General features: G+C 44.0%; 1 protein-coding gene across 10 annotated transcripts in view; it reads left to right on the forward strand.

Annotated features, from left to right (window-relative positions):
• Window positions 1–27466, forward strand: part of BBS9 (Bardet-Biedl syndrome 9) — a 493039-nt gene that overhangs the window by 309802 nt on the left and 155771 nt on the right. For 8 of the 10 annotated variants that reach the window (XM_039526584.1, XM_039526588.1, XM_039526591.1 and 5 more), the window contains one exon: window positions 24383–24493. In XM_039526584.1, the coding sequence (XP_039382518.1) occupies window positions 24383–24493 (111 nt within the window). Of the gene's footprint in view, window positions 1–24382; window positions 24494–24723; window positions 24794–27466 lie in introns of those variants that run through there. The other 2 variants (XM_039526586.1, XM_039526587.1) reach the window with 2 other exon arrangements.

The raw sequence follows: 27466 nt of genomic DNA on the forward strand, positions 1-27466 counted from the left end.
ACTTCCTCAGAGTTTGCATGAGGAACGTTGTGTTTTCTGTGGATCAGCTAAATGGGCTGAACAGTTAAGCTTAGATTTAACAAACCCTCTGTAATATACTGTAGGTGTATGATGCACCCCCTCTTTATTTCTTCAAAGTACTTACTCTCTTTGTTAATTAGATTTTCCTCATTTTAAGGTTTCAAGAGTAAAGAAAAACGTGAAAAATGCTTTATTACCTTTTAGAGTCTGGAAACATGGAACATACCACATTGACCATTTTTTAAACATCTCAGTGCTAAACTACTGTCCTCTGTTTTTTTAAATTGATGAACTTTATTACTGTTCTGAATATGAAGCAGCAGGTATGTTTATTATTCTCTTTAAGTGTTACACAGCAGTACACTGAAGATGACTCTAGGGCTGCTGGTTTGTCTCCCCTACCCAGAAAGGACTAACACTATGCCCAAGGTCTGTTCAGGCCTTTCCTTCAGGGCACAGTTTATTCTTCAACAACAAGAGTTCATCCTAAATTCCACATAAACCATGGTCTTTTCCCAATCCAAGGTATTCTGCAGGTGGTTCTTCGAGTGCTTGCTCATATCGATTCCCATTAGGTGTGCGCGCACTGCGTGTACGTTTGTCGGAAGATTTTTACCCTAGCAACACTCGGTGGGTCAGCTGGGTCGCCCCCTGGAGTGGCGCCGCTATAGCGCCGAATATATACCCCTGCCGACCCAACGGCCCTTCAGTTCCTTCTTACCGCCTGTGTCGGTCGTTGGAACAGTGGAGCGCAGCTTAGCTGACCTCCACTTCCCTAGCTACTCGTAGTTCTCTCGTTATTCTTGTGTATATAGTTCAGATTTATATAGTTGTAGTTAACTTTATTTGTTTATAGTATAGTTAGTGTATATAGTTGAGAGAGGTTCGGGGATTATCCCCTTCCCCGCACCTGGTGCCGGGGCCTATGCCCGGTTCACCGGGTTTCAAACCGTGCTCGGCCTGCCACAAGCCGATGCTGACAGGAGATCCCCACAACTCCTGTCTTAAGTGCCTCGGGGAATCTCACCTAACAGATAAGTGCCACATTTGTAAAGCCTTTAAGCCGAGAACAAAAAAGGAGCGGGACTTTTGTCTCAAGCAGCTCCTGATGGAGGCAGCTCTTACTCCTCTGCCCTCGGCACCGAGCGCTGGACAGTCTTCAAGAAGTGCTCCCTTGGCACCGGATCGCGCCGGTACCGCCAAGGCCTCTTGGCACCGGCCGTCGCCGGCACTGACGTCCGCTCGGCACTGATCCCTCTCCCCAAGGGCGAAGAGGCACAAGACTCCTGCTGCGTCCACGCCGCCTGCTCCGCAGCCCGAGCACTCTACTAAGTCGGACTGCCCGGCACCGATACCTGCCGTGGCACCGACAACATCGGCACTGTCGATTCCGGCCACGCAAGAGCCGTTGAGTCCGGTGCCTGAAAGCTCCCCGGTGCGAGCCGTGGTTGAGCTCACTATTCCCTCCACACTGGAGACAATGCAATGACGGAGTCTGCGCTGCCTCAACCCCCGGCACCGCCGGTGCGGGTTATACAGTCGATCGGCAAGCCTTCCTTGATCAGACCACCCTCCATTGGCGCCGCAGAGCGGTACCGTTCACGATCATGGTCCCGCAGACGCTCTCGGTCCCGTCGCCGATCCAGGTCCTGACGCCGCTTGCAGTCCCGGCACCGTTCTCCATTTCGGTACTGGTCGTACTCGCGGCACTGGTCAGCGTCCCGTTCGCTGGCCCGGTACACTCAGCACCGATCCAGCTCCCGGCACCGTTCCAGGCACCGTGACTCTCGTAGCCACTCCCGACGTCGAGCCTCGAGATCTCGGTCGACCTCCCGGCACCGCTCCGGTCGCAGGTCCCGATCTCGCCCCCGATACCGGTATGCCTCCCGGTACTGATCCCTGGTGCCGAGTCAAGCAACGCCAGCTAGAGAGGGAGACTCTGCCCAGGGCTTTTCAGCTCCTCCATGGCCATCCAGACATGCATCAGTGTTGTCCCATGCGGGCAGTTCATACGCGCAGGACCGTGATTTGGATGTGCCCACCAGAGTCTTCCAGGAGCCCCAAGCCCAGGACCCTGGCCCCCATCAGTGGTCATTCTGGACACCTTGGGTGTACCACCAGGCCCAAGGTGTACCTGTGATCCCATCTCGCTCTGTTCCATCAGAGCACTGGGTGCCAGAGGCGACAGTTAGCCATCCCCCTCCGACCGGTACGGAGGAAGCCCTGGTTCAGCCACCGGACTCCCAGATCCCACTGGAACAGGAGGTCGTCCAGGAGCACGAGCTCACGCAGGACCCGCTTGTCCCCGGCCTTTCTTCTTCCTCCTCCCCAGATGAGGCGGTGGCAGGAATGTCCTCCTCGGGCCCTCCTCGGGCCCTCCTCCAATCGACTTGAGGGCCCATCAGGACTCCTGAGACGGGTGGCACTCAATATGAACCTCCAAGTGGAGGAAGTCTCGGAGATAGAGGATCCGGTCGTAGACATTCTGTCGGCTGACGCCCCCACTAGAGTGGCCCTACCGTTCATTTGGACGATCCAAGCCAATGTGGATACCATCTGGCAGTCTCCAGCCTCTATCCCGCCCGTGGCTAGGGGAGTCGAACGCAAGTACATGGTACCCTCCAGGGGGTACGAGTACCTATATGTACATCCTCCCCCTTGCTCCCTTGTCCAGTCCGTCAATGAGAGGGAACGCCATGGCCAGCAGGCACCAGCCCCTAAATCGAAGGAGGCTAGGCGAATGGACTTACTGGGCCGTAAGGTGTACTCGGCAGGGGCCCAGTAAGTCCAGCAAGCCCTGCTTAGCAAGCCCTGCTTAGCTGCTACAATTACAACACCTGGGCGGCGGTGGGCAAATTTACGGAGTTGGTTCCTCAGGACTCCTGTCAAGAGTTTGCTGCCCTCCTGGAAGAAGGGAAGAAAGTGGCAAGAACTTCCCTCCAGGCCTCGTTGGATGCAGCTGACTCCGCTGCCAGGACTCTGGCCTCGGGTGTTGTCATGAGGTGCATTTCATGGCTCCAGGTGTCGGGCCTTTCCCCGGAGCTGCAGCATACTATATAGGACTTGCCCTTCGATGGCAAAGGCCTGTTCTCCGAAAAAACTGACCCTAGGCTACAAAGCCTAAAGGACAGCAGGGTCACTATGCGCTCTCTCGGCATGCACACGCCGGTGACTCAGCGCCGGCCTTTCCGTCCCCAGCCCCACCGGCCTTACCCTGTGCCTAGACAAAGATAGGACTTTGGCAGAAGGCTTGGCCGAGGCAGTCGTAGGCGTCAGTCAGGGCCACAAGGGGGCCAAAATCAGGGTCCCTCTAAACCACCAGCGGGGCCAAAGCCAAACTTTTGAAGGCACACCCGAGGACGGCGTACCAGTTATTACACAGGATCCGTTCCCTCCCTTTTACAACTGCCTCTCCTTTTTCCTCCCTGCGTGGTCCCATCTAACCTCAGATCGTTGGGTCCTATGCACAGTGGAACTTGGGTACCGCCTCCAGATTATTTCACTCCCCACCTCCCACCCTCCATCCTCGTCCCTCTTCAGGGACCCCTCTCACGAGCAATTCCTCTTGCAAGAGGTGCGGATGCTCCTCGCCATCGGAGCTATAGAGGAGGTACCAAAGGACGAAAGGGGCAAGGGGTTCTACTCCTGCTATTTCCTAATCCCCAAGGCGAAGGGAGGTCTCAGACCTAGCCTAGACCTGCATGAACTCAACAAGTTCATGATAAAGCTGAAGTTACGCATGGTATCCCTGGGGACCATCATCCCATCCTTGGATCCCAGAGACTGGTATGCTGCCCTCGATATGAAGGATGCGTATTTTCACGTCACCATTTATCCTCCACACAGAAGGTACCTCCGGTTTGTGGCCAACCGTCAACATTTCCAGTTTACGGTCCTTCCGTTTGGCCTCTCTACAGCACCAAGAGTATTCACAAAGTGCATGGCTGTAGTCGCCGCCTCCCTCCGCCGCCGTCGGATACACGTTTTTCCGTATCTAGACGATTGGCTCATTCGAGGGACCTCTGAGGCCCAAGTTACCCATCATGTGGGCATCGTCAAGGACCTATTCCTGCGTCTAGGCCTGATGATCAATATAGAGAAATCCACTCTGATTCCCACACAGAGAATAGAATTCATTGGGGCCATCCTGGACTCCAATCTCGCCAGATCCTGCTTACCTCAGCCTCGGTTTCAGGCGATGGCAACAATTATACAAGGTCTACGGAACTTCCCGACAACTTCGGCTCGCACTTGCCTAGATCTCCTGGGTCACATGTCTGCCTGCACGTTCATAACCAAACATGCCAGGCTTCGCCTCCGTCCACTCCAATCGTGGCTCACCTCAGTATACCACCCGAGCAGAGACCGCATAGACATGATCGTCACGATCCCCCCGAGCATCCTAGGCTCCCTCGACTGGTGGTCGACGCCCTCCCTGGTGTGTGCAGGGATACTGTTCCATCTGCCTCACCCCTCGGTGTCCCTGACGATGGACGCCTCGTCTCTCAGCTGGGGTGCTCACCTTGGTCAGTTTCGCACTCAGGGCCTTTGGTCAGCTCAAGAGTTGGCCTTGCACATCAGTGTCCAAGAGCTGACAGCAGTCCACCTTGCGTGCCAGGCGTTTCAGCGGCACCTACAAGGCCGTTGTATCTCAGTGTTCACAGACAACACAACAGCCATGTATTACATAAACAAGCAGGGAGGAGCACGGTCCTCCCCTCTTTGCCAGGAAGCCATCCAGCTCTGGGACCTCTGCATAGCCCACTCGATAGACCTGGTAGCGTCCTTTCTCCCAGGGGTCCGGAACACTCTGGCGGATCGCCTCAGCAGATCCTTCCTGTCTCTCGAGTGGTCGATTCGTCCGGACGTTATCCATTCTGTTTTCCGGAAGTGGGGCTTTCCCCGCATAGACCTAGTCACTTCTCGTGAGAACAGGAAGTGCCAGACGTTCTGCTCATTCCAAGGCCTCTCCCCAGGCTCGATCTCGGACGCTTTTCTGATGCCGTGGACGAGCCATCTGCTGTACGCTTTTCCACCGTTCCCGCTGGTTCACAGGGTCCTGCTAAAACTCCGCAGGGACAGAGCGCACCTGATCATGATCGCTCCAGCGTGGCCCAGGCAGCACTGGTACACTATGTTGCTAGACCTGTCGATAGCCAACCCGATTCCCCTGCCTCTTTGCCCAGACCTCATAACGCAGGATCACGGCAGACTTCACCACCCAGACCTGCAATCCCTGCACCTCACAGCATGGCTGCTGCGTGGCTAAACCAATCTGAGTTATGTTGCTCTGCCTCGGTACAACAGGTTCTCCTGGGTGGTAGGAAACCTTCCACACGGTTAACATATCTGGCCAAGTGGAAGCGTTTCTCCTGCTGGTGCGAAACGCACTATGTTACTCCCACCGAGGTCCCAATCCATTCCATCTTGGACTACCTCTGGTCTCTCAAACAGCAGGGCCTGGCGGTGTCATCATTGAGGGTGCACTTGGCAGCCATCTCTACCTTCCACCCAGGGGAGAGTGGCCGCTCCGTTTTCTCGCACCCTATGGTTTCTAGGTTCCTCAAGGGCTTGGAGCACTTATACCCCCAAGTTCGCCGCCCCGCCCAAACCTGGGACCTCAACCTGGTTCTAACCAGACTTATGACTGCCCCATTCGAGCCGCTGGCAACCTGCTCGCTGCTATACCTGTCCTGGAAGACAGCTTTCCTCGTAGTCATTACATCGGCCAGACGAGTCTCCGAGCTTCGGGCTCTCACGGTGGACCCACCGTATACTGTGTTTCACAAGGACAAGGTGCAGTTGCGACCACATCCGGCCTTCCTCCCTAAGGTGGTGTCGACCTTTCATATCAGCCAGGATATCTTCCTTCCGGTCTTCTTTCCGAAGCCCCACTCATCGTGAAGGGAGCAACAATTGCACTCCCTAAATGTCCGTAGGGCGCTCGCATTTTATATCGAGTGGACAAAGCCCTTTCGTAAAACGCCCCAACTCTTCGTCACTGTGGCAGACCGAATGAAGGGCCTATCTGTCTCCTCCCAGAGGATTTCTTCTTGGGTGACGTCATGCATCCACACCTGCTATGACTTGGCCCATGTTCCATCGAGCCACCTCACTGCGCATTCCACCAGGGCTCAGGCTTCTTCTGCTGCTTTCCTGGCTCACGTACCCATCCAGGAGATATGTCGCGCAGCTACCTGGTCCTCGGTCCATACCTTTGCCTCACATTATGCACTGGTCCAACAGTCCAGAGATGATGCAGCCTTTGGCTCAGCAGTTTTGCATTCTGCAACATCTCACTCCGACCCCACCGCCTAGGTAAGGCTTGGGAATCACCTAATTGGAATCGATATGAGCAAGCACTCGAAGAAGAAAAGACGGTTACTCACCTTTGTAACTGTTGTTCTTCGAGATGTGTTGCTCATATCCATTCCAAACCCGCCCTCCTTCCCCTCTGTTGGAGTAGCCGGCAAGAAGGAACTGAAGGGCTGTTGTGTCAGCAACACATCTCGAAGAACAACAGTTACAAAGGTGAGTAACCGTCTTTTCCCATAAGACTTGCCTCTTTTGTCGCTCCGTTCTGCTTGAGGGTTGCCAACTCTGACTGAAGCTATTCCAGGAGAATTTTCCCCCAACATAACGTAATGTCATTTTCTTAAAATATCCCATTAAAATCTTCTGGATTTTTTTCAATAGTCACCAGGAGATCGATACCGATTCGGGAAGACTCCAGGCCAATCCTGAAGGGTTGGCAACCCTATTCTGCTCCAGAGTGTGCCATGGGATCCACCCTGTTTTCATGCAGCTTCTCCTTTCAATTGAGCTCTTTCAGCCCTTTATAGGAAGCACCTGACCTCTTCCCATTTAGATCTGATAATCCCCTCTCCCAGGCCAAAACACCTGGTCTAAAAAAAAGGTCAGTTTCCAAACAGGGCGGGCTGTCCCAAGGTCCCATGGCCCTTTGAGCGGCACACTACCCTGTCACTGTGAACAAAGAAAATACAACACAGACGGCTACCTTCTGATTTAAAACCATGTTCATGCTAGTGAAAAGAGATCCAGAGTTTGAAACAGTTTTACAAGTCTTCCAATACCAATGTCAGATGTACTAACTCATGTGACACTGGATCATTCCCTTCCACACACTGATATTATTTGAATACGGTTCTGTAACACAGATGCAGCACAATTTAAAACCTGTGCATTGTGGACATAAACCATACAACCCAGATTTAAACCACAGTGAATTCTTAAACCTGGTTTAAAAATACTAGTGTGAATGGGATTTCAGGTGTCTACTGCACAGAGTTTAGTAACTTGATTGTTTGTAGCGTTCCTCCACAAACCAGTGTCTTGTCATTGAAGAGCCACTTTATTGGTTGTGGTGTCATTTAGAAGGTATTATCTTCTTCCTAAAAATAAGGGATTAACGTCTCAACCAATAAGAGCAAGTTACAGTAGTTAGGCCCTCTAGAATGTTCAGTCAACCTAAAATCTAAGTGCAGATTGACTAACTGGAGTGCTGCAGGCAATATGGCATGGACTTGAGGCAAATTGATTATCAGATGTTCTGCTGAAGAAATACTAAAATACATAAACCCCAAATTCAAATGTGGCTTGAATTTTTGCAGTCCTTTTTCTTTTGTAGTGACAATTTAGAAAAGGATCTTCCGGATACCATCTCATATATGATTTTAACTGATGATCTTATAGATTGTATTCAGACTGAGACCAAGCGAATGAACAATTTCATCCTTTTGCATCATTTCTGCTGTGACACACTGTATGTTTTTAGTGACAAAAACAGAGGTTTGATTACAAGCACATTTGTGTGAAAGATATTAAACATTCATCATCATCGTTTCTTCTTATTTAACATCTGTATTGCAGTAGCACGTAGAGACCCCAGAGAGGTCTGGTGCCCCATTGTGCTAGGTGCTGTACAGATGTATAGGTTATCTGTACCAAAGAGCTTCCAATCTCAAAAAGGCGAATTTTGACAGTTTTAGCAAAGGTCTGATTTCTGTTTTATTGCTCCAGTCCATTATTTCTTTCTGTTAGTAAAATAAAATAAAAATATCCTGAACAAAGAGCTAAAAGCAAGTCCTGGAAAACCAAGTAGCTAAATTAAATGAATTATACGAGCATATGGCATGAAAATAGCTGAAAAAGGGCATCTCTTTACGCTACTTGCTCTGTCATTTGTTTAATTTATTTTTCTTTTGTACAATAGAGGCACTGTCAACTTTGTAAAAGTTGAAGCACTACAGTAAATCCTGTGTCTTCCCCCCATACAAAAAGCCACTTTGTCTCATTCTTAGCATTTTATTATAAAAACAGAGATTGCTTTACCAGACTCTGCAGGTTATCTTGTATGGAGCTCTCTCTACATGTCCGTTATGTCTTAGGGACTAGTAGATGTAAATTCATTTGGTGACATTAGCCAAGTTAAACCACCCTCTCTTGTCTGAAAAGATCAAGGTCAAGGCTTTCTAAAGTGGCTAGAGATTTGGGAACCCAACTTGCGACACTTTAAGATGCCTGATTTTCAGAAGATGTGCAACAGTGTGTGCAACAGTGTGTGCAAATCAAGCTCCTTTTAAGATGTTTCAAATTACACACCCAAAATCACTAGCCACTTTTGAAAAATGTTGACTAACAATACTATATAGAATACTTGCTTGGCTGAATAATTAATAGGACCTTCAGTCATAACAAAACAAGAAAAAACATCTTGGCCTCATGTCTGTTTTCCATTTGGCTCAAATATGAGAATAATTGTATTTCATTAGAGAAATGTAGGGACCACTGCCACTAAAGCTGAAAAGCAAAGTTGTGAAGAGAAGAGGATATGAAAAGTCAGTCAGTGAAAGTCTCAGAGAGCAGAACTCCTTTGATTAAACAACAGTAAGACTAAGATTTTGTGGCAGATATTTTTAGTAAAAGTCATGGACAGGTCACGGGCAATAAAGAAAAATTCACGGAACCCTATGACCTGTCCCTGACTTTCTCTAAAAATATCCCTGACGAAAGGGCAGGTGGGTTCAGCACTCACTGCTGCTGCAGCTTGGGGTCCCCCTCTGCTGCAGTCACTGGGAGCTCTGGGATCCCCGCCACACAATGGTTGAGCAGCTCTGGGGGGCCCCTGCCATCAGTGGTAGCAAGGAGCTCCGGGGGGATACTCTGCCACCTGCAGTGAGTGGGAGCTCTGGGGTCCCTTGCCACCGGTGGGGGATGAGCTGCTGTGGGGTCCCCTCACCCCACATGGTGGCTGGGAGCTCTGTGGGTGTCCCCGCCGCCCACCGTGGTGGGGCAGCTGCAGGGTCCATCTGCCACAGCTGGGCAGCTGTGGGGGGTCCCCCCACCAGGGCAGGGGCTGAGAGTTGCGGGGCGGAGGGGGGGGGAGGAGCTGGCTGGGAGCTCCAGCCCCAGGACAGAAAATGTCACGGAGGTCTCTGGAAGTCACGGATTCCGTGACTTCCATGACCTATGTGATATAATCGTAGCCTTAAACAATGGCAGTGGTGGAACCTGATTCTTTTTTCACATACACCATTTTTATACTAGTTTAACACCATTGGGTTCAATAGTTACTCTAATTTACACTGGTGTCATTGAAATCAGTCAAGCCCCAGACTCCTAAAGTCCCACTTGCCCTTCAGGGTGAAATCTATTGAGTAGCAATATGTTCTTGTAAATGAACAAACTTTCTTCAGGATAAGATGGAATTTTAAGGCTCTGGGACTGTACATTATGCAATTCTGTCTCTATTCCTCAAAAGCAAATAGGTTAAATAAATGGAGCAACATGTTAGACCAAGTTTGCCACTGAGGCCTAGTTTGGTGCAGAGGCACAGAATCTCTGGGTGGCCTTCTATATCCTCCATGTGGTTTCTGGGGACCTGCCAGGGAAACAGCATATCCTGCAGGCTATTGCACAGCTCGAGGACAAATTGATCCCTTCCCCATAGGATGATGTGAGGGTTCCTCATGAAAATTTCCTACGCAAAACCCATTCCCAGGGGTGGGGATGATTGAGCCCAAAATAATAAAAACTGAGCTGGTTTTGGTCATAAAAGCAAAAAAAAAAAAAAAAAAAAAAAAGGCTTCAAATAGCAAAGGGACTTAATTAGGCTTAAGTCATTGAGATTTGCTACTGCAATAATTAAACAAATTTCCATACATGTTTATTATTATTCTTTTAGTTCTCAGCTTCTAACATAATCCATTGAAAGCCAGCTAGTTAATCATTAAGAAAAGTGAAAATTTCCCAGACCAGATAAAATGTAATGTTGCCCTGGACTTGGCAAATTCCCCCACCATGCATTTCTAAATAAAACTCTGTCTTTTGGGTGACATCAATAATAAACTGAGAAACTTGTGATTCAGCAAAAGCGATGTGTTTTCTCCAATACATTAATATATTTCACAAAATAATGAGCTGCTTCATTTGAGAATTTATTTCAAGCACTGGATGATACTGTTACATATTAAAAAAGAACTCTACTTTCAGTGTTGCAAGTTCTTTGGTATCCTTGATTTGTTTATCTGTACCCAAAGAATCTACAAGTTGCTTAATTTACAAATTTACCAGAGCTTCCCATGGACTCCTACTAGAGTTTGGTGTCTCTGACATCATCAAAGCTCCAAGAATTTGATGATGTTTTCTCCAGCTCCTATTAAGAACATCTTTTGGAGGAGCTGAGGTTCCTTTTCATCGTGACTGTATCATTGAAATTGCTGATGTAGTCATCCCACTGGTCCCGCTCCTCTCTTGGTCCCTACCCAAAACCCATTGAAGTCAATGGAAAGGCTTCTGTTGTCTTCAGTTGGCTTTGGATCATGCCACTGGAGTGCCACTCGTGAGCCATAGAACTATTTCAGCCACTATGCAACTAGGGCTCCACAATGATATGCTGTAAATAAGAACAGGATAAGTAAATTTGGTGTCTAATGTGTTACGGGTGCTGAATATAAGAAGGGTCAGTGTATCAGTGTTACAATATACAGTTTTAGCAAAACATAAATAATAGAATGATGGGGTAATGAAAAAAGCTACAGTCTTGATAAACAGAGTGTGATGAACATTGCTGACAGCAAATATGTTTTGATGAGGATACCTTTTGCTGAACTCAAGAGCTCGGAACATTGAACTTCAGGAGTTCTCGCTGGGTCTTAATGCAGAACCCATAGAGGTAATTTGTTTATATAGAGATATACAATGTCTTTGGAGAACAACTGGTTCTGGAAAGTTATTAAATATTATCTCACTATTTATTTAGATTTTAAATAATAAAAATACACCTCTCCAAGACTCTAGGTTTCTTAACGTTATTAATAACGCCATAAAGTCCCAGCAGCATTGATTTAACAGGAACTCAGACAGATACTTACAGAAACTTTTATCCACACCTTCATAGTCTCAGCCCACCAAATACCCCATCAAACATGCCCACCAAATTCAGGCTATTTCAGACCAAATTAACATGAATCTGTTCTTGTATAGTGATCTGAATAGCATGATTTGGCATTATGTGCTTCCTTAATTTAGCAGCCATACTGTTTGTCCTTTGACACTGATGCAATGCAAGGTAGACTATGCATAATCAGATTCTAAGTGAGATGGAAGTACATGTTAATAGTTCAAGCAGAATTTAGATTTTCCACTAGTGTTGCCGTTCTAGTGCAGCATGCCAGGGAGGACATACAAGTATGCTGAGAAGCCAAGTGATGTTGATGATCAGAAGAGAAAAGGAAAATCTGCCACCTCCTGAATTTTTTGTGGTAAGAAGTCTTGTGGGAAGAGCTGATGCAGCATTTGATTCTCACATTAGAAGAAGTAATATTTTGTATAATGTTTGAGAAGACAGTAGAAGCAGTACAGAGAGGGATGCTAGAAAGGAGATTTCTGAATTATACTTAAGGCTTCTGGTTTTGTGGGGTTTATTTTCATTTTTGGGTATTTATTTTAAGCCATTTTTGTAGTGCAGCTAGCCAGCAAAATTGTGTGTGCATGCTCTCTCGTTATATATACAAATATATATATGATGTGTACATATTCTACAAAAAGCCAGACCTTCATGGTATAAAAGTTGTTATGAGAGTCTACTAAAAAAGCTGACCTTTCCCTTCTCCCACCACCCCAGCCCTCCAAAAATACAGTTATCAAGTATGGTTTACATAGTTGAATGAGCATAGTTATACCCTGAAAATCTGTATCATTGAATTTGCTGGCAGTAATATTCTGTTCTGTTTCAATAGTATTTCACATTTACGAAACAAGCCCTACACATTTATGCTAAATACAAAATATAGTTGGGGGAGAAGACACTCTAAAAATAAAGGTGGAGGGCCTGAGTCCCAGACAACAACAAAAACTTGGTGTTTATGTCAGACAATGCAATCTGAAGGATACTGTGATAGCTTTATGCTGGCATTTGTCAAGAGTTATTGTCTGAGCTGATATTTCCCTTGTAAAGGCCTCATTGTAAACTGATTTTTCATGCCATTACACAAAGGAAGGTGGAACTCTTCCAAGTCCTGCACAACTAAGAAATATTTACCTTCCCCAACTCAGACCAGAACACAAGGAACTTATTTTCTAAGCAGTGCATGATTGTCAGGTGAATGCATTGTTGGATGAAATAACAGACTTATGTGGCTGAAGGGAGCTATCATTATTCATCCTTTTTTTCAGAGCTAGTAAGAAACTTCTTTTGCTAGATATTGAATGGCTAGATAGCTTAAAATTATTCTACTCTCAGCCATGCTTTACTAAGGGTACTACAGAAAGTTGATTTTGACAGTTTTTTGCATGATGTCTCATAATGCTTCTTTAATGAAAACAGCTGTTAGATCAGTTTTTAGTGGCATTTCCCAATGCCATTCCTATGACTTGCATACCACATGCACTCAACCTCTTCCTGGAAAAATAGCCAAGAGGATTTGCCGACTTAAACAGCATATGTGCTGTCATAAAAGAGAATGTTCTGCCAAAATCCCCTGCACTGTTACAAGTTGAGACAACTTATGAATTCAGAAGAAGTCATTGTACCCAAAATACCTCTCCGTGTCACACAAACCTGCTAGGCTCTCGCATGACAGTTGGAGATTATCTTCCCACACTCCGATCTCAAAAGTTACTTAGGGCATGTCTATATTATAAGCTTTTGCCGATGCAAACTATGTTGGCATAAAGCTGCCACAGTATATCGCTTGTGTGCATGCATACTTAGCTCCTCGTGATGGCATTGTGTGTAACCACCAGGAGTGCTTGTTTTGCTACACAGCATGGTGCACTATGGATATCTATCCCTGTGTGCAACTTACCACTGTCCAGTCCACTGTGTTTTGGGAAGTTTTGGGAGTGGATGGTGGGGCAGACACAAGTCATGCAGGTGAGACTAGCAAGGGATCAATTTCCCATCATGCAACTTTCTCCATCCCATAATGCCATCTATATTCCTTAATTTTTCTCCTTTTAAAAAAACTGCATGAACCCAGATGGCCCTTCTTGCTGCCTGCCATATTTGACAAAAGCATGGAGCCTGCACACTTCTGCACTATTGTCATGAGTGTTGCAATCACAGGATGCATGATACTCTGATATTTGCAGAGTTGAAAGAAAAACCGAATCAGCAGGGAATATGACAATTTTGTGGAGGACAGATTGCTGTGGAACACATCAAGAACCAATTCAAAGTTGTTGGTGTCAGTTATGGAGCAGCTGCAGATCGTGGAGCACCACTTCTGGGTCTGAGAAATGAGCACTGACTGTTCAGGTCGCATCATAATGCAGGGTTAGGGATGACGAGCAGTGTCTGCAGAACTTTTGGATTCACAAGGCCACATTTCTGGATCTGTGTGCCAAGCTCATCCCAGGCCTCCAGTGTTGGGACACCAGAATGAGAGCTGAACTGATAGTAGAAAAGCGAGTGGTGATTGCACTGTGGAAACTCGCAACACCAGATTGCTATCGGTCAGTGAGAAATCATTTTCGAGTTGGAAAATTCACTGTGGGGGCCATTGTTATGCAATTGCTCAGGGCCATTAATGGTCTCCTGCTACACAGGACTGTGACTCTAGGCAACATGCAGGACATAGTGGATGGATTTGAAGCAATGGGGTTCCCGAACTGCAGTGGAGCGATATATGGCACTCATATCTCTATTTTGGCACCAGTCCACCTGGCCACAGAGTACATCAACAGAAGGGCTATTTTTCTACAATTATGCAAGCTTTGGTGGATCACTGGGGATGCTTCACTGACATCAGTATTGACTAGTCAGGGAAGGTGCATGACACTTGCATCTTTAAGAACACAGGACTGTTCAGAACATTGCAAGCGGGGACTTCCTTTCGCAAACGGTGGGTTACCTTTGGTGATGTTAAAATGCCAGTGGTGATCCTGAGGGACTCAGTCTACTTCTTGCTCCCCTGGCTCATGAAGCTGTATGCTGGCCACCTCGAGAGCATGAAGGAAAGATTCAGCTACCAGCTCGGAAGTTGCAGAATGACAGTTAAATCTGCTTTTGGTAGTTTGAAGAGATGCTGGCGTTGTTTACTCACAAGACTGTGAGTAAAAATCTAAGTGAAAAAAAATCCCAATGGTTATAGCTGCCTGCTCTGTCCTGCATAATATCTGTGGAGCAAAGGGGGAAAAGTTGCTGCCAGGATAGAGAGTGGAGGTGAATTTGAGCAGACAGACACAAGGGCTATTAGAAGAGCTCAACCCTGAGCTATATGGCTCAGGAAGGCTTTGAAAGAGCACTTTAACAGCGAGCAACAGTAATGTGTTGTGGTGGACTGTGCTCTACCTGGCTCTGCAGTTTCTCTCACAGGTCAGTGTATGTGAAGCTGTAATTGTCCTTATTGTATCCTGGTGTGGAGTGGTAGGGCCTCTGGTGCCATGTGAAGTATGGAGGGGGGGGGATGTAAAAGGCACTGAAATGGAGTTCTCCATAGACTGCAAAAGGAGATGAGCCCATGACTGTTGAATCTATAGGTCCACAAGAGTCTGCAGCATCTGTATTTGATGCCAGAGAAGCTGCATTATGTCTTGATGCATCTCTCTCTCTCCTTTTCCTGTTGGTACTCTTGCAGGGGAGCTGGAACAATTTGTATAGCGGGGGTGCTGAGAGCCATTGAACCAAACTGTAAACCCTGCATATAATGGAAACCACTTCAAACCAGGGGGTGCTGCAGCACCCCCGCATGCCTAGTTCCAGCACCTATGTACTCTTGGACCTTCTCCTGTCCACTCTTTCCTTTTACAGGCTGTCTGCAATATTCACCCTCCAGGCTATTTGCTCATGGTCTGATGCAGCACTGGCTTGCAGGACCTCATTGAACAGATCATCTGGAGTCCTCTTTTTTTCTCCTCCTTATCTGGATCAGGCTTTCTGCAGGTGTGGAGCGGGAATCCCTCAAGGCTTCAATGGGAGCAACTACAGATAAAACACGCACAGGTACCATTGTCAGTACAGTCACAACAGTAAGCAAAACTTAAGATTCAGAACTCCCTTCCCTTGCTCCCCTAAAGTTTTAAACAAGACATGCTTATTGACACTTCTGCTCTTCAGCCCCGGCCATGGTGAGTATGACCCAGGAGAGGTTAGGGAAGTGAGGAGGCAATTACTCAGTTGTGTGGCACTGTGTACTTTCACACTGGGTGGTGGGTGGTGTGGTGAGCTGCTGATATTTGGTAAATCTCTCTTAAGGGAGAGTAATAAAAGAGAGCACACAGCTGCTGCTTTCCAAAAAGTCACCCCCCCCTGCTGCTGGCCTAGCCTATGCAATAAGTGCCTGCAAAGTTCTTGCTTACTGGCATGGGAAAGTGTCTACAGTGGAGGATGAAATAAGGCTGCCGTCCCTAGAAACCTTTTGAGAATTACATAGTACCACCTTGTAAGTGTAATGGAAATCCAGGAGGAGGACAAGGAGATCATCCCTGTACCTAAAAAACAAACTGTGGCCTGCCCTCCCACCTCTCTCCCCCCCTAACTGCAGCAGATTGAAAAGCAGATAATGCTACTTCTTTTAATATGAGTAAAACAATGAAAGGTTGATAGAGATGTCCTGTTAAGTCGGGGCATCAATGGGAAACAAATAACTTTACATACTTACTTGCCCCCCCCTTAATCAGGGCTGACAGCTTGCCAGTGCCATGACAGATTGGACTGCAGTGAAGTCTCAAAGGTCTTGGCTCGTAGCATAGCTGGATCCCCCGGTCGCATGTCAAGTATGGTATGCAGCTCATTGTAAAAGTGGCAGGTCTGCAGCTCAGCAATGGATTGACTGTTGCCTCCACGGCGTTCTGATATGCCTGCTGCAGCTTCTTCACATGGCAGTGCTGCGGATCGCTGTTGTCCCCCCCTTCCTGCATCCCACCGCAACCTGCTTAGTTTTTTTTTTTTTTCTGGGTGGTCCACAGCTATATACCCCCGGCCCCCCCTTCCCACAGGCCCAGGAGAGCCAATATCTCCTGTCTGCACCAGGCCAGACCGCATCTGGAGCATGTAGCCAGCATAGTTAGTTGGGCAGTTGTGCACAACAATGGAGAGCTGCTAGGTGTGCTTGCCAAGGTGGACAGTCAGGAAAGGGCGTTTCAAAAAATTGGGAGGTTTTAAAGGGTGTGGAAGAGCGTCAGGTCTATGTGACTGCTGGGCAGTGGAGTTCACATTTGTGTCCAGAGAGGTCAGTGTCAGGCATTGTGGGACAGCTGCTGGAGGACTGTTAGGGTCAATGTAGCTAACAGTCTCACACTGCATTGACCTCAGTACATTGACCATGACTCAGTGCTTGCTTACACCAGTGGGAGACAAATTTAAGTGTAGACACGTGCACAACTAGGTCGATGCAAGGCAGCTTACATCCATCTAACTTGGTAGTGTAGACCAGGCCTCAGTTTTCTATGGAACAATCTACCAAAACTACTAGTACAGTAGTTAATCAGTAAACAAACCAGCGAAAGAAGGAAACAGCAGAACTATTCCACAGTGTATTCCTAACTGGAGATGTGTTTAGGTTGTCCACAGTAATTGAGGACTTTATATTTAACTCAGCAGAATATGTTTTAATTGCACAAAAATTAGAAACATTTTCCATGAATCAGTTGGGAACAGTGGGAAAAACATGAATTTGTCCGACTTTGGTTTGTTCTGCAGCACTTAACTGATTAATGAGCTATTCCATTAGCATTTCCCTCACTGAAACTTGATGAGAAGATCATTTTCCATTGGGCAGATGTAAAAATATCTTTAAATAAATAAAAATCTTTTTGGAAAAGCTTCCTATGCTTTTTCTGTTTCTTTACAATTGCAAAGAGACTGCTGAAATGGGGAAATCTCTAGAGTGAACAATCTGTTCTCTTCTGCTCCCCAAATGGTATGCAACTGGAGTGACCATTATGAACCCTTTAATGCATCAATGGCACCTAGACTATAACACTATTGAAAACTGCAGTTTCTGTGCACTTTGAGAAGGATTACTGGTTCAGTATGTATTGCAGGCAGAGCCTACAAGTAATTGAATATGAAATTGCCCAGAACTTTGGGAGTTCTTCTGTGAAATAGTTTTGCTGTTCAGTCTATCTCCAGTGGTGTAAATAGGAAGGAAAGATATGCTTTTTACAGAGCTTTTGCCTCATGTACTGGCCTTCTTGCCACTGAGACTGAATGTGTAACATTTTTTTTCTCCCTTCTGTAAGAACTCTTGTAAGAGTTAATCTCAGAAGGAGAATTCAGAAGAGAAATAAGAGTGGAAATGGAAACTCCCAGAAAAGAGATTATTTGATTCGGACTTTGTCTGTTTTGGGGAGTTTAATAGCTATGTGAAAATTTAAAATAATAGAACATGTCCAAATATCATAGATCTTTCTTCTGTGCTGTGAAGGGGAGATCTAGCTGGAGGATAATAGACTGCACTTTTTGTTGATGAATGGTTTAGATATTGATCAACTGGAAAAGAAAAAGGAAACACAAATAGTCATTCCTGCCAAGCTCCTTTACTTTCTACAGCTGTTTACTACTTTTGTTTTCCTGTTTTTGAGCTTTAAGAACCATGTTAACGTGAAAAAACATTGTGCTAGGACTCTGTAGCAAAACTGTCAGTACTTTAATTAAAGAAAAAGTAGATAGCATATGTTTGTTTCCTTTGGATGTGTGTCTCTCTTTCCAACTTAAGAACTAAATGTGTTACAAAAACAGATGTAGTGAAAATAAACAAGAGCGGTCTCATTTCCTTCAGTGAAGAAAGCTCACAATTACTTGGCCGTAACATCGTACCCTATCAAACAATTTTGCTGACCGCAGTTTGCCTGCCCAAAGTGCTGGATTTATCACAACTGATAAAAGATCTGAGGTGTCAGACAAGAATTCAGCTGCACAGAAAAGGGGGAAGAGTGGGTCATAATGCAATAACATATTTGAGGTGCTGTTCTTGCCAACAGTTAATGGGGAAATTCATTTCATGAAGCACTGTTTATAGACTGACATCTGGAGAACTTCTCAACCTGGATCATTTCCAATCTTTGAGATTTATATGCTGTTCTTGCTTTTTTGGTAAATAGCTCACTTTTCTGCTTGATATAGTTTACTTAAATAATTATCAATGGATGTGAATGATTATGCTACTATGATTTTTTTCAGTCCTTGGGATGCACAAAAGTTCATAATAGTAGGTTGCTAAAATAGATGATCAGTGGGAACCCCTGAAACAACATGCACTTGCACACGCAGGGACACACACACAAACATGACAATTTAAAGAGAACTGTCTGAATGTAAAGATAAAGATCTATCGGATTTAAACGTGTTGACTAGCACCCATGCAGTCCGAAGGTGTGAAGGACTTGGAGTTGTAATGATATTTTCAGTTTGGTGATATTTGTCCTATGAAGTGAAAAATGTTTTCAAAGGGTAAAAACTGAATTAAGTGCAGTTTAAACTGTATATTCACCACTGATCCAGCTCCTTTTCAGGTCAGTTGAATGACTACCATGGCATTCAGTGAAATTTAGAGCAGGCCCATTTTCATTTTGAAATGCAGTAAGAGACACACCATACATTAATAACTCTGTCCTGTGTGAGTGGAGGCATAGACATGTAGCTTCTAGGTGGATTTATTCTACTTGTGGTAAGAACAATATATGTTACATGAAAAAATTATTTATCCAAGCAACTCTGTAAATATTCCAAGGATTTAGACCCACAGCATAGCAGCATTACACATTCAGTCTTCATTACTAATGTTAAAGCCCTGCCTTAAAAAACATTTGCTTTATGAATAAAATTGTATTCCTTTTTGCACATGTATACATAAAAATGAGTATTTTTTTGGCACAGGATTGACATTGGGTAAAATTTTCAAAAGCATTTAAGTCACATTTTCAGAAGTGATTTAGGCACTTAGGAGCCTAATCCTATGTATTTTCAATTAGATTTAGACTCATAAATGCCTAAATCACTTTTGAAAATGAGACATAGGTTCCTAAACTATGTAGGCACTTCTGAAAATTTTCCCAGTAACCATATAGCAGTACGTGTTTCCCTCCTGACTCCAGGAAATACAAAGGGACTGATACTGCTGCCATTGAAGCCAATGGCAAAATCCATCTTGGTTTTTACAGAGATGGGATAAGGCTCATAGTAAGGATGCATATAACAGGAAATGTACAGCTATCTAATACGCAAACCATTATATATTTTGTACAGGGAGCATTAATGCCAAAATCAGTAGAAATTGTATCCATATGGTAGGGAGGCAGGATAAACCATATAGAAAAAAAAGAAAGTCAGATTATAGTATGTATACATTTAGACTGTGACTTTCACAGGTACCTAAGGAAGTCAGGAGCCCAGCTACCATTGAATTTCAATGGGACTTCCTTGAAAATGCCAGCATCATATGTAAGAACACACTCATTAACAGGGGTCTTTTATAGCATATCTAAACCACTGAAGCAAAATTAATATTTTCCAGGGTGGACACCTCTCCTTTCTTGAAGGTGTCCATGGCAGACAGAAAGCCGTGTATTCTTGTGGTGATGGAGTTCAGTGGTTCTGGAAATGTGGAGCACCATAGTATTCAACAGAAGATTGGTTTTATGTGTTCAGAAAAAATTGATCACTTATTGTGTGATATGGCAGGTGTCGCACTCCCACTCCCCTGGTACTTGGCCACCCCAGGAATTGCTCTTCTTTTAGTGTCCACTCTGTATAATTTATTCCCCTCCACCAACACCTGTACAGTGCAACACACCAGTCCTAATCCCTATGAACTTCAGCCACTGTTCATCAGGGCCCTGTGAGGAAAAGAGATCTGTCTTCCTTGGGATGGCCTTCAGTGCAGGCACAGTTAGCGCCATCCTCCCACATCCTAATGCCTTCCTTCCTGCCTAGTGCTGACCCATCTATTAGACCTGAGCACTCTGTCACATACTGTAAGAAAGAAATCCTACATCTCAAATTTTTTCCCCATCTTGCCTCTTCCTTCCGCCAGTGATACGCACCTCAGTGCATCTGTCATTTCCTTCTTCTGAGAAATCTGAGGTATAATTCTCTGCCCTTCCTGGTGCACAAGTTTCACACTTCGTCTTCATTCAAATCCCTTTTTGAAAATTCACTTCTTCCATGAGCTGAGTAAATGCTAAACCTCACCAATATAATGCCACCGTCATCCCAGTGTGTGGAAAAAAGTTTATGGCATCCCCATCTTCTGTGGTGTCTGATCTTTAGCTTAAATGGTCCAAGGATGAAGGGTAAAATCCAGCCTGACTGAAGTAAATAGCAAAACTTCCATTGACTTCAGTGAGGCCAGGATTTCACCCCCGTGTTTTTGTTTGTGTCTTGTACAGCTGTGATCACAGTGTCTACACTTACAACATAGTAATAATGTCTGGGTTTTATATAACAGCAGGTAAAGTGACCCAACATAAAATATTGGTATACTACAAATTCTGTTGAAGGGTACGGAATATGTTGAATGTATGTGTTGTAAATGAGGCTGATAGTATGTTTTCCAGTTCTTTCAGAGCCTGTTTGCTTTGTGTGTAACCTATGCAGTCCCCCAGTTTAAATGGTGAAATTCCAGTTCTCACTGTTCTCTATCAGGAAAGTACGGTAATGGAAAAAATGAATTTTGCTTTTAGTGCTGGTACGTTTTGACAGTATCAGTTGACAAGTAAATCTTAACAAACCTCTGACATCAAAACCAAGAGCAGGAAGTCCCGCTTCCTTCCAACCAATAGCATGGGGTGCCTAAGGGCAAATAGATATTTTCCGACTCTGATTCAGTTACCATCAACTGGAAAATAGTGCTAATGACTAATGAAATAGTTTGGCATCAAAAGCCATTAATTCTCAAGGCCACATAACCTATAGAGTTTCAGTTTTCAGAGCAAACTTTTCAAAGTTCTTTTATTTGTCTCCAGAAACCCAATATGCACTAATGGGTTATGTGACTTTTCACTCATAATCTCAATGTTTAATACATGATACCACTCTCAGGTTGTTATTTGTATGGATCTTTAATGATTTATCATGTGTTTACAGATTAGTGTTTAACAGGATAGATTTTATCTGAGGAACAAAAATTACAAGTATCCTAATTTGAATATTAGAGGAATAGTTTCCAGTTCTTTGAGTCATATAGTTTACATTTTACAGTCACAGTTTGCAGGTGGGATTAGATGCGCTGGAGATTAACAAATACTTTATTTTCATTGGATGTATGTATATTTATATTTAACATGTTTTTCAGTAGCAACATATTACAGTATATTCACATATCATAGTGTTCGTATTTCCTGTTATCAGATTTGCCCTACCCACTTCTGTTTTGTGGTGGACATTTTAGGAATCGCTGCTTGTGCTAATACCTCTCTTTTCACATTAGGTTTACCACTAGCTCCCAAACTTCTTCCCCGAACTGAAAGGATAGGAGATTCAGCCACCTCTGAAATGACATATTGAGTCCATGACACATCAGAAATTGGCCGGCTCATGCCTTCTCTCTTTCCTGAAAATCAAGAATGCTGGGTCAGGTTTTTCAGTGGTGTAAACAGGGCCAGCTCCAGGGTTTTTGTTGCCCCAAGCAGCAAAAAGAAAAAAGAAAAAAAAAAAAAAAAGCTGTGACCGCAATCAGCTCTACCGCCGCCACTTCAGTCTTTGGTGGCAATTCGGCGGCTGGTCCTTTGCTCTGAGAGGGAGTGAGGGACCTGCTGACGAAGAGCCAGACGTGCCGCCCCTCACCGTTGGCCGCCTCAAGCAGCTGCTTGCTGGGCTGGTGCCTGAAGCCAGCCCTGGGTGTAAATCAGCATAGGTTTATTGCACTCAGCAGAGCCACCTTGATTTACATCAACTGATGATCTAGTATATTATCAATATTCACTATGTCTGATCTTCACTGTGTTAAAAATCAGGGATCCCAAAGTTGCTGGAGAAGCTGGTTTTTCTGCCAAGCAGAATGCTCTCTAATGCCACTGGACTGGCATATTTAATTTTTGCAAATGCTTTGTTCTTTTATTTTGCAATGAGAGAGATGCTATATTGCCACAAATCAAGTATCTCATTCATGGGTCATGGAATAAAACATTTATTTTCACAACAGCGGAAATGTATTATATACAGTAAGCATCGTTGTTGTTTTGAGTTAGGAGTTAATATGATGCTTTAAAAAATGCACTCTTTCAGTAGACAATAAAGGATGATTTTCAACACCAGGCAATGTGGTTTGTTTGCTTGCTAGCGGTGATCTCGGGAAGGCACTAATTTTCACTCAGAGTGTGTGTTGTACATTTAGGTCCTGATCCCTCAAAGCACTTAAGCAAGAACTTAACTTTAAGCAGGTGACCATATGCTTGCAGTTAAGCACAAAGCCTTTCATGGACTTTTGATCAAGTGTTTGATTTGAAGCTGCTGAGCAAAATAAGAGAGGCCTGCCCTGCTGCATTAAAAGAGAAAATGCATAAAATATGTATCGCTTCTGCCCTGAGAAAAGTTTCAGAAAGACCATGATCTCTGAGCTGGGGTAAAAACCCAGTAACTTCATAAGTTCTTCCTTTCTTCCAGATCTACATGGGCACAATGGAATCTGCCTATGTAGCTTTCTACTGAAAATAACAAACAGCATGCTCAACACTCATGCTGTATGCTATCTTATTAGCTATGCACATACTCCACCTTTTCTCTGCTGTTGGTCCATCCTTGTGGTCAAGGGCATGGTGTTGAAATGTAAAAGGATTGTGCTTGCTGTGTGTGATATCGTGTATGCATCTAGTTCTTTGTGATGCATAGGTGTTCATTTCTGTTTTAGCCACACACATCCTGCAAGGAAATGTGAAGCGTGGAAGTATATTTCTCCCATAGTCCTATTTCCGTCACTCTGCTGCTCCTCCCTTCTGCTTGTGGTGTCTCCTTCTCCTCCTTTGTTTTCTAGCTTTCTTCAAGTCGCCCTAAAAAAGAGACAATTATGAGCCAGCAGGTTCAGGCCTTTACTCCTGAGTAGCAGCCCTTTCCCAGAGGCACTGGTAGCAGCATTTTCAGACAGACTTGAATCATCCTAATCCATTTCAAACTGCTGCAGCTAGCTCCAGGCGAGCAGTGGCACTGGTAGACAGCTGGTTCCTTTGTGCTCAGTGATACTTGTACTAGATTTTCCCTTTCTTAACATTTTTAATAACAGTTTATATGTGTTTAAAGAGATAGTTGCAGGTAGTTACTTAAACATGCAGTGAAGTAGACAAGTGGAATATCTACATGAAGTCATACAGGTAAATATTGCAAACTACAAAAGAGAAATTATGTCAGCCTATCCTGGAATCACTTCTGACTTCAAGCATCCCGCATGGCAGTGTGGTGCTGGGCAGTGCAATATGTCATGGTGCTACAGTAGAAAGTATTGAGAATCAGTGTGTATAATCACACGTCCAATAAAATCATCATGAGATACCCTCTGTGGCAAACTAATGGTCCTCGCAGGCTTTGATCACTGTAGAATTATTTCATACACGCATGATCTTTTATTACTGTACCAGGTTCCAGCAATTGGATACTTGACACAATTCATGCTAAGACCTATTTCTATCCTTTGTGTAAAGTGAGTTTTATGTATGCTATAGGTTTAACACATTCCTTACATGGCACAAATGAGTAAAGTGAGGAATCACCAAGGCATAATCAATATACTAAACAGAATGGTAGTAGCTCGCTCTCTATTCAAAGTATTTTTCGCCAAGGGTTAAACTGCAGGCCATTCCAATTTTATACATTTTTTGGTACTCTTGCCACTTTGTTTATCGTCTCTTGTTTATGTTCTGGTTGCCTATGCTCCACATGAAGGTATTCTATTATATTTTCAACCAGGTGGCTGTACTCCCATCCCAGAATCTAACCTGGAGGAAAGGACAGGTGTACAGGATTCCACAACAATGTTTACCAACCACAGGCACCTCACAAAGCAGAAATCCAAAACTGGTAAGAGAAGGAAAAATATTCACTTGTATTTCGAATACAGAACAAATCTAACTCATATCTTGTGTCTGCAGGAAAAGGATTAATTGACTGAGGTGTTTCCAATTATGTTTTTTAAGTTTCTGATTAGTAAATGAACAGCACTTTTCTAGAAATACTTTTAATTTTTTCCTGGTTCAATCAAATCTGATAATTTTATAGGATCCTGTAATTCTTCAGATTTTTTTTTCCAGGGCCTTCCCTTCAGAACATCTGAGGTGAATAATTTCTCCTGAATTAAAAAGATCTGGTGCTATAACACGATATGTATGAGGTAGCTGAGGACTTTAAACCTGACCTCCTCTCTGAAAGTTGAAGGTTAGGTAGAAATGAAGGTTAGGATATTTCAGTTTAATTAAGGTTTTTATGGTTGGGACTTAGTGCCAGTTGATTAAAATTTGGTCATTACTTACAGTTTGTGGGAAGACTTCCTAGAATTTCAGAAAAAATATTACTGGATATATCAAACAATATTATATTGGATGTAAAATACATTGCATACACAGATGACACATTTTCTGGAAAGATTTTATGATGCTGGAAACTATGATATGGCGTTAATTTATTTTGAGAGTAAGAATTGTAAACAAATGCATAGTAGTTTAATAAAGTGCCCCATAAGATGCTTTCCATTTTATTTACTTAATTATGTTTCTGTTAAGTGGCTTATTTCTCATGATCAGTCATTCTAAACATAGGAGATCCTAAACATGATTTGTTTATTATTGTACTTATTTTCAGATTTCTCTAAAATATAATCAACTCTTTAATGAATTATTTTATTTATGTATGCACTTTTAAGAATGGTAAGAATGGTGTCCCTAGCCTCTGTTCGTCAGAGGATGGAGATGGATGGCAGGAGAGAGATCACTTGATCATTGCCTGTTAGGTTCACTCCCTCAGGGGCACCTGGCATTGGCCACTGTCGGTAGACAGATACTGGGCTAGATGGACCTTTGGTCTGACCCGGTACGGCCTTTCTTATGTTCTTATGTTCTTAAAACAGGGTAACATTTACTTCATTAGAAAGGTAATATTGAGAGATCTGTTTAGAATGATTTTTAAAGTGGGACAAACATGTCAGCATTCTTTTTGTATACACATATGTATGGTATCTAATTTAAATGTGTACTAGTCATTCATACTTTTCTCCACAGCATTGCATTGAAAGTGGTTTTGGATGTTAGAACTAAATAAATTCACATTCATACTACCAGGATGGTGTCATGGCACAAATCTAAACAGATGATGAAGGCGGGGAAGAATGGCAAATGCACTCAGGAGTTGACAGGCTAAGAACTGGTGTATACTTAAGATAGATCAATATAGCTATGGTTCTCAGGGGTGTGAAAAATTCACCCCCCCTGAGTACTGCAGTTAAGCTGACCTAACCTCCAGTGTAGACATAGCCAGGTTGATGGAAGAAATATTTCGTAGTTATTGCTGCTTGGGGAGGTGGATTACCTACAGTGAAAAACCCTATCCACAACCGTGGGAACCATGTATGCTACAGTGCTACAGCAGCATAACTGCAGTGCCGCTATGCCGCTGCAGCCCCTGTAGAGTAGACATAGCCTAAATGGTTATAAATGGATACCTATAAAATCCTTGTGCGGTTAACAGAAACAGGTGAATTATGTGTGCAAAATAATATTTGTGTGCACAAAATGTATACTTACAAATGCATGATTTGTTTGCTTCACAAACTAACTGTTTTGTACACAAATGTGTATTTTGCATAAACAGTTACCTATGGTAAGCAGAGTTCAAGGGCTACTTTTTACCTTAAAGTGTTTTCATTGGCAAACTTGTAATAATGGACAGGGAGGGGAGATGCAACGATATATAATATGATAAAAGTGAAAGATACAAGGGGAGGAGTCCTGCATGTAGGTCAGCTAATAACTACATAATGTTATTTATTTATTTAATATGCCGAGAGCAGGATGATGTTACAAGGCTCTGTAGAGAGCAATACAGCTCACACATAGCATAAATGCTTTGACAAAACCAAGACAAATAAGAAGAAGAACATGGAAAATATACAATTCATTTGATCAGGTGGACCATGTAGATGAAATAAGCAAAGGCTGACCCAAATTTAGGTGGTTATTTTTTTTAAATTTGGCCCTCCATGTCTATAAATAATTACGTTTTATGTAGTATACTGCAGCAAAATTCATCCATATGTAACTAAACTCCAGAATTCTGAACTTCAGAATAACAATCTACTATGAAAAGGACAACAAGAAAAACCTGTAAAAGGCTTAGTGTACTGATTTTCCCCATTGACTTCAGGGCATAAGACAAAAAGATACTGTCAGGGTTGACAGACACTCAGTTTAACCTGTGTTATTTTTTTAACTGTCCTTCTGATCTTGGAGAAATAGATCAGCTCTCCAGAACAAAGGCTGCAATCCCAATAAAATTCCACCTTCACTGTTAGGAGTCTACAACAAACCTAGAACATGTGCCAGGCCCTTCTTTCTCTCTGCTGTTGGTCTGTCCTTGTGATCAAGGACATGGTATTGAAATGTAAAAGGATAAGCAAGAAGAACTCAAAATGCCAGTAAATAAAAACAACTAGTTTGCAAATAGTTGGCATCACAGAGCATCGGTGGGATAATACGCATGACTGGAATATTGGTATAGGAGGGTACAGCTTGCTCAGGAAGGACAGGCAGGGAAAAAATGGAGGAGGTGTTGCCTTATATATTAAAAATGTATACTTGGACCGAGGTTGAGATGGAAAGAGGAGACAGACTTGTTGAAAGTCTCTGGGTAAGAATAAAAGGGATAAAACCAAGGGTGATGTCATGGTAGGGGTCTACTAGAGACCACCTACCCAGGAAGAAGAGGTAGCTGAAGCTTTTTTTAAACAACTAACAAAATCATTCAAAGCACAAGACTTGGTGGTGATGGGGGACTTCAACTACT

Source organism: Mauremys reevesii, linkage group 2 (genome assembly GCF_016161935.1).
Source record: "Mauremys reevesii isolate NIE-2019 linkage group 2, ASM1616193v1, whole genome shotgun sequence".
Taxonomy (NCBI): Eukaryota; Metazoa; Chordata; order Testudines; family Geoemydidae; genus Mauremys; species Mauremys reevesii.